Raw genomic sequence first — 13,847 nt, forward strand, 5'->3', positions numbered from 1 at the left:
CAGAAAGATGAGCAGGCAGTAGTTTACTGAGAAATGTGTTAGTTCTGCGATATTTATTTTGGTTTGTTTTTTTTTTCTAAGAAAGTCCTTTTTTGGCTTGTTTAGCATGGTAAAAAAGAAGGGCAAATGAGGGAGGAGAAGAACAGGAGACAGAAAGAAGGAAGAACTGAAAGATAGATGAAATAAATAAGTGTGAACTGGAACCAGCCACCAAGCAGAACATCCAGAGCCCAGCCATGTGCACTGATAAGAACACACACTAAAGCTTTTCTTACCTGCTACAGGTTCCCAGGGGGGTTTTCAAGCTGTTTGGATTTCTAATCATTTTGTCCAGAATGCCAACTATCTGCTCAAACTTTGGCCTTTCACCGCGTTCCTTCTGCCAACAATCCAGCATCAGCTGGTGCAGTCCTGCTGGGCAATCCATGGGTGCTGGCAAACGATAGCCTTCTTCAATTGCTTTTATAACCTAGTAGCCAAAATAGTTCATCATTTTTCATTGACAGTAATTTAAAGAATATGTATTGCTACCCAGTTCAAATATCTAAGAAAAAATAAAATAAAATAAAATAATCAATAAACTAAAATTTGCCATTGATGTTGCAAAAATGTGAGTCAGTTGTTTTGACACTAGCCTTCAGGTTTTCAAATAATTTCCCCAGCTTTATCTTTGGGCTCATTTAGCATACTGTTCTATATGTGCAGAACATAGCTATATTACCTAGACAAGTGAGTAGCAGGGAACAACAATTAAATTCACTGAGGGAGCAGCAGATAGATTGATAAATTGAGTTATTTCAGAAAGCATTATTACTAGCCCCAAGGTTTTTATGAAAGAGTGTGTGGTAGAAGCAACTGACTTTTAAATGGATGGATATCTGTGCATGCACATATAAAATACAAGAAGCCTGAAGGTATTATAAAAGGATCCAAGAAAAATGTTTAGCAGATAGAAATTGCTAAAGAAAAAAGTTGTATTCTATGTCTAGCCATGTTATATGAATGACAAAGCAGCAGAACTGCGTGAGAGAGAAAGACCTGGGTAAATGCTATTTTAATATATCACAGAAAGTTAGATTTAATAAGAGATGCTGCTAGATGATGATATGATCAAAGGACAGCATAAATGTCTGAACCAAGAATTACACCCACCCGTTGACTTCCTTAGCCGAGTCCATTTGGATTTAAATAAAAATAAAAATGGATAAAGTAAAATCACAGCAAACTGCTGTAAACCTTGAGGGCAGAATAAAAAAAGCACATCAGGAAGCAAGGCAGATAAGAAAAGCTAGTGAAAAAGGGCTAAAACACTGTTCATGGGGGATTTCAAGTATACTGACATTGACTGACACAGCAGCATTAGAATTGCTAAGGAAGGGTGCTTGCTCCTGAAGAGGAGTGCATAGGACTGTCTTCTCCCTCATTTTGTATAGAAAACAAGATCAGAAGCTGTTCTAGATGTAGTTCTGGGATGTAGATCTGGTATGATAAACAATGTTGGTGAATATCCAGGTTTTAGTAAAAATAATGACGTCAGAAAGAAAATATTTTGTAGGTTGTGTGAGAAAACGCAGAAGTAGTGGACTGCAAAGTAGACCGAACTGCAGACAATACAGAATGACCTTCAAAAAGCTGGCTGAAATCCAGCCAGGTTTTGTATCAAAACCTTTTGCATAAAAGAAATTTTGTGAAAAGAGAAGGTATAGCCCAGTGGTAAGGCACTGACTGCAGTTTTGTGTCACAGAATGTCCTTTTGACCTCAGGGAAGTTGCCTCATCTCCCTAGGCCTCAGCTTTCTCTCTGAACATTTAGAATGACAGTACTGTCCTACAGCTCAAAAATGACTGAGAAATATTCAATTCCTGCAGAAACATTCACACCTTGAAGACTGAGTGCAGTGACCTTTTACAAACGTTGAAGTTGTCTGTCAGGGAGGGTGTGGAGAGAGGTTTTCTGCAGAAGAACAGGGAAATTGGAAGAACAGAGCTATATAGTGAAGAAAAACATTAAAAGTAAAATGTAAGATCCTTTAGAGCTATATTAAGAGGAAAAAGAAAAGAACAGCTCCTTATGCTTAGAAGTAGTAGTGGAATGAAAGTGAAAAATAATTTTACAGTGTGTACAGGACAATTGCTGTGCTGTGAAAAGTAATGCAGGGATTTCTGACCCTCTAAATAGTAAAAGGCATTAAACACTTTGAGCATGCTATGCATGATTTACTACAAATGAAGTAGTTGCTTAAGAGGTCAGAAGACAGAGATCACCAATGAGAAATTAAAAAGTAGGTGCCAGCAACAACAGCGCAACCACTAAAATATTTAATACCCTTAAAACTGGCAAACTACACAAGACTCTATCCAAGAATGTAAGGGAGAGTGAAAACATGAATGAAGGGATCAGAACAGGAGTTTTCCCCATTCACTATGAACTGCAGATAAACCTGAAGCAAACTGGGAATCAAGATGATGATGATCTTTCTGAAAGGTGTTACTTCACAATCAGCTTCTCTGATATGTATTCTGAGCAAGAAGGGTGAAACTGGGAAATATGAAATAATGAGTCAGCTAGAGATGGATGGAATTGCTGTGAATATCCAAAACACTGAAAAAATATTCCAAAATATTGATAAGTAAAGTACAACAAGTGTCCACTCTGTTAAGAAAGAAGGAGGTGTGGTTCAAAACATCAGTACTCGAAGAAAATTAAATAGATGCAGGATTTTTTTTTTTTTAATAAGCAAACCTACAAAGAGAAAACTGGAGTTCTCACTAATAGAATTGGTTTATATTATCTACACTTCCCACAATTTGTTTTTGAAATTCTGCTTTTGCTGCAAAAAGAGTAAAAGGGGATACTGTTAAAACTATGCTTTCACCATAAGCAGGCTGAGTATGCAAAACAAGATAGAAAGGACTGAGTCTGGTTACATTATATACTAAATGCCAACAAGGAAATATTAAATAAGGGTAACTGGACAATGTGATGTTGTAACTCCGACTATGGCCATACAATATAACAATACAAATTAATGATTATAATAATGGTAAGAAATGCAGAAGTATAGCCTTGCCCTTCTCTGAAGAACTAATCTGCGCTGAGGTTAGAAACAAATTGGGAGCAAGAACATCAGCAGTGTAAGAGGGGAATGGGGGTTTCAGGGCTACTTCTACTAGCAAGGATTAAACTGAGGTGAGCCCACTGCCCAGGGAAGTTGGGACCTCTATTTATCATCTGTGCTCAGCCTGCTGTGCCTCTGCAAGGAGATTGTAGGATGAGTGTTCTTCTGGTGCACCCTAGCCCCAGGTCATTGCTAAGAGGAGGGTTTTGCTTGAAAAGAGTTCACAATGCAAATATGTATCCTCCATCAGTCTAAATCAATGACTTAAAGGAGGAAGGGACAGGATTAAAGAAATGCTATCTAAAGATCCAAAGTCAGGGAGGCCTATTATTTAAGAGATCTGGTCTGCTCTATGGGTACACCCACATCCAATTTTAGGCAAAATGACACAGTTAAAGTATAAAAACTGAGTGCAAAATTAGAAGAACACATTTAGAATTTTTCATTACCGTTAAATACTCCAACTGGTGACTTTGAAGTAAAACAAATAACAAATCATTAGGTGATTCTAAATATTTACATCATGGATTATCTAGGGATTGGTAGGATGTGTATGCGGTATAGAAGAACATGTCTGAAGATCACAACATACAAGAATATTTGGAATTTTACCATGCAATTGATGCAGCTTTTAACTATGTGCTATTGAAGAATATCATGAAAGATGCTAAAAAGGGATAAAACTGTAAGAAGTGGCAATTAGCTGGTTTTTGAAATCTGATTTTTTTCATGTGCTTTACATGCAGTTTTCGACAGAGGAATACTTTTCTAAATCTAATAAGAAGCATAAAGATATCAAAATTTCTCCTCTGTTTCAAAGTTTTTCCTTATTGTTCCCTGAAAGATAGGTAAGGTTTGCCTTTGAGGCATCTTATATTCCTGTCAGACTTCTTTTATGTTTGAATCTAGTACAGAAGGAAGGTGTCAAAAGAAATGAAACTCTACTGGGTGTCTGGGGAATGTAAATATTTCTCTTTCTCTGCCCCAAGGACTTGTTTGCCCATATTTTGACAGTCCATGAAATCTTTGACACTGAGACCTCTCAAATATTAACAACTTTGCACTGTGCCAAACTGACTCATCATCTACACTTTTATCTTTTTTTTTCTAACTTTGATGTTGATCATTCAATCAAAAATTAAAATAACAATTAAAAAAACCACTCAAGCTCCAACCTGAAGAACTTTAAATGACACTCTTTCTGACATCTATCATACCTGTATGGCTTTTTCCTGTGTAATTTCTATATTAATAGATACTCCTGTCAGAAGTCAAGATTAACACCCATCTGTTCTATTACTGCTGACCTGTTGCTCTGGATCATATTTTATGCAAACAAGGGTACTTTTAAATCAGCATAATTAACTTGAAAAAGCCAAAGTAGGTCATTAACTGCCACTCAGACTTTTAACAACTTTTTTCAAATGATTAATCATTGCTCTAAGGTCAAAAACCTCAGAATTATTTTTTATTGGAAAAAAAATTAATTCTCTCCACACTTAAGCATAGTAAAGACCCCATATTACTATTTTGATGTTCAAGTTTTAATTGATACTTAGGACAGAAACCTACAATATCCATGTGGTAAAAAAAAAAAAAAAATGATTTTGGTAAAAAGTGAAAGGTCTGCAAATTTTTCATTTTGTGACAACCACACAGTACTTTGATAAGTCTTATTTCTAAACCAACATTTTATGCATTTATAGTGAAATACACATGTATGTGTTTGCACGATGTAATTTTGTTTTTACTAACACACACGCACGCTCATGAACAGACAAACCTACATCTTGGTTTGACATGTCCCAGTAAGGCCGTTCTCCATAAGACATTACTTCCCACATAACTATTCCATAACTCCACACATCACTGGCTGATGTAAATTTGCGGTACTGAATGGCCTCTGGAGCTGTCCATCTCACTGGAATTTTTCCACCCTGTGAAAAAAAGAAAAAAAAAAAAAAAGGAGAAATTTCTCTTTGTCACCCACAGAATTTTCAGGTCATCTTCCACAGAATGCGTTTACCATTATTTCCATCAACATCAAGAGCACCATTTACATCATCTGCTATGGTGGACCGATTGCACAATTCTCAAAGGTGCCTAAGGAAACTTAGTATCTTAAAACATTCAGAGCACAGACACTTAGATACTTGTACAAGTTTCTCTGGAAGTGCTTTTCCCTCCACTGATTTTAAAGGTCTGCTTAGATGTCTGATTTACACTAGCCATTTAACTCCTGGCTGGCTGAAGCTAGGTGAGGGGAATCCCAACCTGTGCATATAAATCCCATTGACGTGTCATATGGCTCCTCCAAAATCTTGGTCTGACACTTTTAAACCAGGATCCCACTCAGAGCCCAACAGCAGGAGTGACAGCCGTGAGCACCGGTGTGGTTTCCTGGATCCCTGTGCCTGTCGGAGCAGATTCCAGGGGCCCCTCCTTCCCTCAGCATGGGAAAATAGGTACAGGGAGGCCCCATGGGTGGGAAAGTGGAGCTGGCTCAACAAAAGAATAAAGAGCATAGTGTGCCTGATGAATGCATATTTAAGAAAAGCGTCCCACCCAAAAGCAAGGGAAAATACAGCAGTTGAGCTTTGTCACAGACTAGCCTCCAGCTAGTCTCTCCCTTTGGTGAGATAAAATCTAGCCCGAAAAATAGTAACAGCCTACAAATATTTTAATTGACTCATAGTAAATTAGATGTTTAAAATGTTTGTGGGTAAAACTTCCTTATTTGTTCAATCAGAAAATCATGAGAAATGGAATAAAGAAGATACCATACAAAATGTCTAGAACTTAGTCAATAAAAATTTATGTTCTTATGAAAATATTATCCCCTAATTAGAGACAGATGTCTGCAGAGACTCTTCCTTTTGACTGGTTAAAACCCCCCATCAATTAATGTAATTGTCTTATCTATACTCTCCAGAAGATACACTTCTTCTAAACAAACATATCTCAAAACTATCAAAACCCATTGATTTATCTTACGGTTGTAGTGTAGACAGCCTCTGGATCATCTTCTATAACTCTGGAAAGGCCAAAGTCTGATACTTTACAAACAAGGTTGCTGTTGACAAGAATATTGCGTGCTGCGAGATCCCTGTGTACATATCCCATATCGGCCAAATATCTCATTCCAGCAGCAATTCCTCGCAACATTCCCACTAGCTGAATGACAGTAAATTGCCCATCATGTTTCTGGAGGGAAGAAAGGAGCAGCAATTCTTGTTAGTATAGCTGAGAAGAGAAATAAGGATTTGTTTTATGACTTCAGCTTTCCAGTTATTTACTCCTTGTGTGGCAAAGAAACTCACCTCAAACACACCTTCTTCAGAGATAAAGCAGTGCATCCAGTTGAGAAATGTGTGAGTAATTAATGTACTGGTAGTAACAAAACTTGCTAATCACTGCATATTTCTCACTAACTCATGGCAAGTCACTTCCAGGAGAGAAAATCTAATGAAGATTTCCTAATGTTCTTATAGCTTGCTCTTCATCTCTCAGAATAATTATTTGTATCAAGAAAATAAGAACTATCTCCTTTTTGTAACCCCAGCTACTGATAATTTTCATTCACAGCTTGGATTTTATTAAAAAAAAAAACAAACTATTCTCTATAGAGCGTTTACATATCATCTCACCCTGACGTGCATACCTGGTTAGGAGTCAGAACTGGCAAGTTCAGAACACATTTAAACAATACTAAATTGTTGTGAATTCACATTTATTTTCCCCTTGTTCATCTCTTAAATAGAATTGCAATTCATGTAGAGATTCTTTTATGCTGATTTCCACCATGCTGATAGGGTAAAATTCTGCTCCCAAATGGGCGAAGATTTGACTTCAGTTATCAGTGGTTTTAACTTCAACTGGTGACTATAATAAAATGCACCGTGTCTATGCCACACAAAATCACATAAATTCCAAAATGATCCTGTCTGATCTTCTAATTTCTGATCTGGTTTTGCTGAAACAACATAGAGAACCTGCTAGTATTGGTCAAAAATCCATTTCAACCTGAAAATAATTTTAATTATACTTAAATATAATAAATATGATATAAATATAATTAATATTTTAATTATATATGCATGTATACATATATATGCACAGGTATAAGAAATATTTTTTAATTGACAATATACAATATATGTGACTTCAAGTATGTTTATTTAGGGTTTCATTTTAGTACTTACCCTAAGAAATGCATCTAAGGCCCCATTCTCCATGTATTCTATTACAATCATGACTGGTTTCCCTGAAAGAAAAGAAGACAGATATTTGAGAACAGCAAAAAAATGGAGTGCCTTTTTTTGATAAAACCCATGCTATTTCTTTCAAGGACTGAATCATTCAGACACTGAACATTTCTGAGCCCTCCAGCACTGTTAAAGAGCTCTAATTTCTTAAATATCTGCATGGAAAGTGGTCATGATTCATAAAATCGAACCATACAAATCAAAAAGTCAGTGTGCTCTCCTAACTCCTGCTGTGTGAACAGGACTCTGGAATAATGACACTTCAGATTATATAAAAGGACATGAGAAACCTTATCTCTCTGCATGGTCTTTGAGGCTAAATGAAACTAGAAAAATAATATGTTTCGAAGTACTTCATCTTTTAATCATGTGTGCATTTAAATTTTTTTCCTCAGGTTGTAGCATAAAGCAAGTATTGTTTTAGTTAGTTACGCATCAGGAGAAAATCCATTAGGAGTGTGCAGTCTGTTTATAATTTGAATCTTTGACCATGAATAAGGCAGAGTACTTTCTGCCATCATGTTGCTATTTGACTGACAGACTGAGCTGCTGCTTACCTCTGGTAACAACTCCTTCTAGGTGAACCACGTTGGGATGGTCAAACTGCCCCATGATGCTTGCTTCACACAGAAAATCTCTCCTCTGCTTTTCAGTGTAGCCAACCTTCAGAGTTTTTATGGCTACTGCAACGTCTCTCTTGCCAGGAAGCTTTAGACGCCCACTGCACACTTCACCAAACTCTCCTAAAATGAAGCAGATCAATGCTGAATTACTCTGAATACCAGTATTTCTTTTAGGCCTTGATTCAAATAGCCACCTAAGTGTGTGTTTAAATTTAATGTGTTCATACTTGAAATGGATTACTTTGGCATGCGCCTTAAATGAATTGCTGACCCCTATGGAATAAACACTTCTGTTAAGCCAACTGACAAGACTATTATTTGAATATTTTAAGAGACTTGCTAACAATTTCTTGCATTTTTTCATAAACAGAAAATAAAGAATGAAGTGGCTTTCATAAGAAAACACTATTATTGAAATAGTAATACCATTCCTAAGTAAAAATGTTATTCTGCTCTACATGGTTTCCTTGCTATCTTTGGTTTCAATGGGCTTTTTTCTTTCAGAAGTCAGGTCTTGCAGAACTGCTTTTAATTTAGCATCCTTATGGTGTTAAATGAAGCACTACATTATTACCTTCAAGCAGCATAATTTACTTTACAGATTATGAAATGAAAGGTGTGACTTATAACAATTTTGTTACATTAAACAAACACAAGTAAATACTGCAAGTTTGTAAAAGGCTCTAAACTAACAAACAATTGGAACTTGAAGAAGCCTGTGATAAAAAAGACCAAACAGCCAGCAAGAACACAAAAAAAAAGCCCCAACAACAGAATCTCAAGAGAAGTAATTGGATTCCATCAGACAGAAAAGAGGATGAAAACATGTGAGATGTGGAGCTGAATGGCAATATATCTACCTCACTATTAACGAGATTATCAAAGATTTAAGAATTGTCCCTTGCCTCACAGCTGTGTCAGCAGAGAGCAAAAGTGAGATCTCCAATTCTGCAGACAGGAAGAAAAATCTCCTTGTACACATAGAAGAAGAAGGTAGTAACAGATGTTACTGAATAAAAGATTAACCACAAAGATATTTAATGATCTGGTACTTCACAAACTCATCTGGAGTTTGAGAGATATGGTTCCAAGTCCCTCCCCCAAACCAAATGAAGTCAGAAATTTCTCTCCTGCATACCTGTGGAGTGCCTTAACATTAAGTTATTACGTATACACAAGTATGCAGACAAACCTACATCTAAAACATGTTTTAGGATGAGTGCTGAAAAAAATGACTGAACTAGACATGACCTGCACAGAGAGTTTGATTAGAGAGTCCTTTTGTGGGATCAGGACTTTAGTGGACATGCACACTGGAAAGGTGTCTGGCTGTCAGTGGAGAGAAGTGTGCTCGAAGTTGGGCTGAACTCCTGAGGAGATGGATGTTGGCGTGTTTTAATGGATGGGCTGCAAAAAATCTTGTTTATGACACCATCAGTATTTGAACACTTCTGTTCTCCTATCAGCCCCAAATCGAGCTTTGGGAAATAAAAAAGCAGTACCTGTGTCTTGGCTTCACAGTTCATCCACAAGGGTAGAACTTTGATCAAGTCTTTGACCATTTTTAACTGACTTGTTTGAGCAAATCTCCACTCAGAATGGCTCTTTTCACGAGCCTGATAGGAGATGACTGCATATAGAATCAAATACCCGGCCCTTACATTCTATGCTAGCTGAACCAAGGCTAGCTCAAATTAATTTCATACACCTTGTGCTGCACCTAAGCTAATTGACCACACAAGTGTTCCTGCCTGCATATTAACCCAACCATCCTTAGGCACTGAGCTAAGAACAACTAGCTGCTCCTGCCCCTAGCTTGGTGCCTTAACCTCCCTCCTGCACTTCATTAGCCATGTGGATGACTATTAATGAATTCACCACTCACTCCACTCACAGCTCCTAGCCACAAGAACTTCCTAAAGGATAACAATTTTCTCCAGCAGTATTTTCCAAAATTTTTTCATTCCATGCCAAAAACAAGATGCGAGTATAGGAGTGTGTCTGTGTGTCTGTGGTATTTCAGAGCCAGGTAATTAGGATACTTGGCACAGGAGACACTAAGGCTTAACTCCTTTCCAGCTCTCTGTGATCTGATTTTGATTGATTTCCAAAGGCAGATCACACACACTTGGGCAAACGAGAAATTTCAACTTGTATGTTATGCATTTCAGGCCAGGATGCTAGCCAATGAACTACTTTTATTCCCAAGAAAATAGTACACTCAGCTGAAATGATGCCCAAAAATAAACAGGAAAATATGACAACAAGAGAGGGAATACTGCACAGCCGCACAGCCACTAGCTCAGCATGTCAACAAAGCAGAGGCTAAAACAAAGGATGTGTGGTATGAACAACTTAACGTAGTGGACACCATATTCTGTATCTGACAGGTGGCCACAGCGGGATGGTAATGAAAATGTTGGCGAGGAAAGCACATATCCCTCATGCAAATTGAGTACAAGCATACTTGCACCCTGTTTGTGTCTGAGAGAGTGGCACTACTCAATAGTTGATGTGGCCAGCATTGCTGATGCATATTGAGATTGCTAAGTGGCTTTTCTGGTGCCGTCACTAGCAGAAATTCCATATTCTTCTTTGATGTATGAGTTTCAACTGCTGCTTTGGGTCTGCTTGCTTCTGTTGTTCCTGGACTGCATTTCATTTCACTCCTGTTTGCTATTTACATCAACAGGTTAAAGCCATAACTAAACATGATACACAATATGCTTTCACCACTGCACTCCTAATTAACTTTCTTCAGATTGACTACTGACACACGTTAGTTGTTTTTACTATCAATTATACTCATTAAAATAAAAAATAACTTCATCTGCAGTCAAGAAAATTAACACTCTGGAATTTGTCATAACAGTGAAAATGCATTTTAAACTGTATACTCTGCAGCTCAAGTGTTTTCACCATTTTTCTCAGAAGGCATTAGCAAAATCCAATGAATACATCTTTGTGCTCTGAACTGCTGCTATGCTGGTAGCTTTTTAACTCAAAGCAAAAGATAAAGCTCAGCAAATTTTCCATGCTAATCTTGCATATTGTGTATCTATTAGAAGAGATGCTGCCATTCTGGCATCACAAAAATTACTAGTTAGCAAGGGCTGAATTCTTATGCACTTACTCATAGAAGGAATAATTTGCTCAGCAGTCTGGTTAATTTCAATGGTACTACTCCTTGATTAAGACATGATTCAACATGACTGAGGTTACTTTTAAAAGGCATTGTGAATTCTAAGTGTAAAGATTTTTTTACAGGTAAAACAGCTTATCTTAAAGATTTTTCTTCTTCTGTTTTTAAATAATACCACAACATGTAATTTACAGTGCTAAACTACAGGTGATTTTAAAAGAATTCTACCAATACTTATATAAAACAACAGGAAAGCAAAAGAACATTTCCTCCAGGAATCCAAAGTATTTGATATTTTTCTTACTCATGGAAACTTAATTTCACTACATGGAGTAGTGCAATAAAAATGTCACGTATCTTATTAATGCAAACAAATGAAACTGCCTTTTTAGAGCATGAACACCATGGCTTAAGTAGGTGGTAGACAGTTCAAGAGAAAAAAAGCAATGTAGTGCTGGTGCAATTACAATCAGTCATAAGAAGTTAAACAATAACTTTTTGTATTCATAAAATATCAGAAAGAAAAATGGTAGAAGGAAAAACAGCCTTAGGGAAGATTTTGTTATAAAGAAACAAGACCTTCCCACTCTCTATTTAAGATTGTGTGCTGCAGCCAGTTTTCCTTACTCACATGAACAAAGCTGCAGAGGTCAAAAAGCCCCCTTACAAAAGGCAAGCAAGCAGAATTTGCAAAAATGCCTAACGCCTTTACTCTGACAGTAAATAATAGGCAGCACAACTGGCCCACTCCCCCCAGTTCCAATTTTAACAGCAGATACTTGATTAAAAACCCATAAGCTTTCAATGTCAAGCAAGAGTTTTAATTTTACTCATTTATTTGGGTTTTTTTAGTTGTAGCTGGGCTTTTCCCCTGTTTGTTTTACATTTTAGAAGCGAGTGCGGCTTCATTGCTCTTAACCACTCTGGCAAATTCAAAAAGTTCTTCTATACCTGAGGTATAATTATTTGCCTGTCATTATGATGAATGAGTTTCGATCCCGGCTAAATGGAACAGTTGAATCAGGAAGCCACGGCAGCCTTACCTGCGCCAATCACACGCTCAATTTTAATACAAGAGGCATCTAGCTCCTTGGCGAATTGATGGACAGCTCTATTTGGGTCCTCGTAGGTTTCAGGGTCAATGTAGGTTTTGGTGCCTGGAAATTTAACTGTAATGATGTAAGAAAGCATGACTGTGATGAAGCAAAAGCACTTATTGTGCAGTCAGCCCAGGAATTTCATTATGCAGAGTGCTCCTTGGAAGAGTGAACCTGTTTCCATGCCGCCTGAGCCAGAGCCACTCTGAGAGGCAACCTTAGTTTTAGGCATCATCTGCAAGCATGCTGACACACAAGTATAAACAATCCCATCTCTAAAAAATTACTAACATTAGCATCTGCATCTCCTCTTGAACTGAAAGAACAATAAATATTAAATAGTGCTTAATGGAATAAAATGCAAGGGTTGAGTGGGAGTAAAAACAAAGCGGGGAAAGGGTATAATGCCAGCAGAGAAGGTGAAAGTTTCTTTTCTGTGTAAGGACATCTTATCCTCTTCACCCAGGATGTGTAAACAGCATTTCTTTATGTTATTTCTCTCCTCTAGTGGGATTTGAAAGGCTCCTCCACCCCCTTGAATTTGCTTAATCTACTGAATATAATATTGTTTGTAGACTGTGGCAATAGTCAAACTATTCACAGCACTCCGAAATTACAACCTTAGGTGTATTTCTTGCACTATAATACAAACATGAGAAACACCTGCAGCCAACTTGTAAAGGCACAGGAAGGCAAAGTGGCCTCTGTGGCACAATTATCTCCCTTCTCAAGCACCTAAGTGAATAATATGCAATAACTTGTTTTTTGCTCATTTTTTCTCCATGCTTAGTACAGCCCAGGCAGCATAGTGCTCTGGCCAGCATGCAGTTTTTTCCCTTAGTTTGAGGATGATTCAGGTAAATTATCTTTCACTATTCTGGCCAAAGTACAAGCTCCTGGAAATCTATTAATCAGTCGATTTTTATGACACAAATTTGCTCAGAAGGATTATACTCTTGAGCTTTAATTAAATCAGTGAATTAAAACTCAATATGAAAATGCAAAAATGTTCTTCTGTTAATTGATATAAACAAGAACCGGATCAAAAGTCAATACAAAACATAAATAATTTTCAGTGGCTTTGTATTCTTTGAATTTAACATAAAATATATTAAATTTGAAATCATACTGAAAAACAGCTTAGTAATCATGTGTATTTATGTTTTAGATGGTATTAATGACCTTAATCCACAAACCATAAGAAAAATAAAAACAAACCTACAGAAATTGTTTCAGTAATATAATGAATTGACATCCAGGGAAATTATTTGAAATGTTGCCCAGATGTTGTTATCTGTCACATAATGTACTTAAATTATTTGTTCTTTTAGCTGTATTTGAAATTTGAATGCTGATATTTTTTTAATTATAAATATTTATTTCTTAAAACCAAAAGAGACTGGACAAAATGAGAATTAAGTAGTAGGTTGACCTCTGGTAGTAGTGCTTTAAGGCAAGGAGATGGAGAAGGAGACATCCTCCTGTGTTTGTGATAAAGGGCCTGGACTGGAAGTAACCTTGTGAATCTCAAGTGGGCCTCTGACGGGTCTTTGTTCAAGCTGTCATAAAACATTTTGACAGGCCAAGGCTATCCTGGCATAG

General features: G+C 37.0%; 1 protein-coding gene across 5 annotated transcripts in view; it reads right to left on the minus strand.

The window, feature by feature from the left end:
- Window positions 1-13,847, minus strand: part of EPHA7 (EPH receptor A7) — a 165,571-nt gene that overhangs the window by 18,325 nt on the left and 133,399 nt on the right. For 3 of the 5 annotated variants that reach the window (XM_005483973.4, XM_014264923.3, XM_005483970.4), the window contains exons 10-15: window positions 12,192-12,317; window positions 7,941-8,126; window positions 7,321-7,382; window positions 6,113-6,322; window positions 4,906-5,055; window positions 276-469 (exon numbers count right to left, since the gene is read on the minus strand). In XM_005483973.4, coding sequence (XP_005484030.1) covers window positions 276-469; window positions 4,906-5,055; window positions 6,113-6,322; window positions 7,321-7,382; window positions 7,941-8,126; window positions 12,192-12,317 — 928 coding nt within the window. The remainder of the gene's footprint in view (window positions 1-275; window positions 470-4,905; window positions 5,056-6,112; window positions 6,323-7,320; window positions 7,383-7,940; window positions 8,127-12,191; window positions 12,318-13,847) is intronic. The other 2 variants (XM_005483969.4, XM_014264924.3) reach the window with 1 other exon arrangement.

This window comes from Zonotrichia albicollis, chromosome 3 (genome assembly GCF_047830755.1).
Source record: "Zonotrichia albicollis isolate bZonAlb1 chromosome 3, bZonAlb1.hap1, whole genome shotgun sequence".
NCBI classification, from domain to species: Eukaryota; Metazoa; Chordata; class Aves; order Passeriformes; family Passerellidae; genus Zonotrichia; species Zonotrichia albicollis.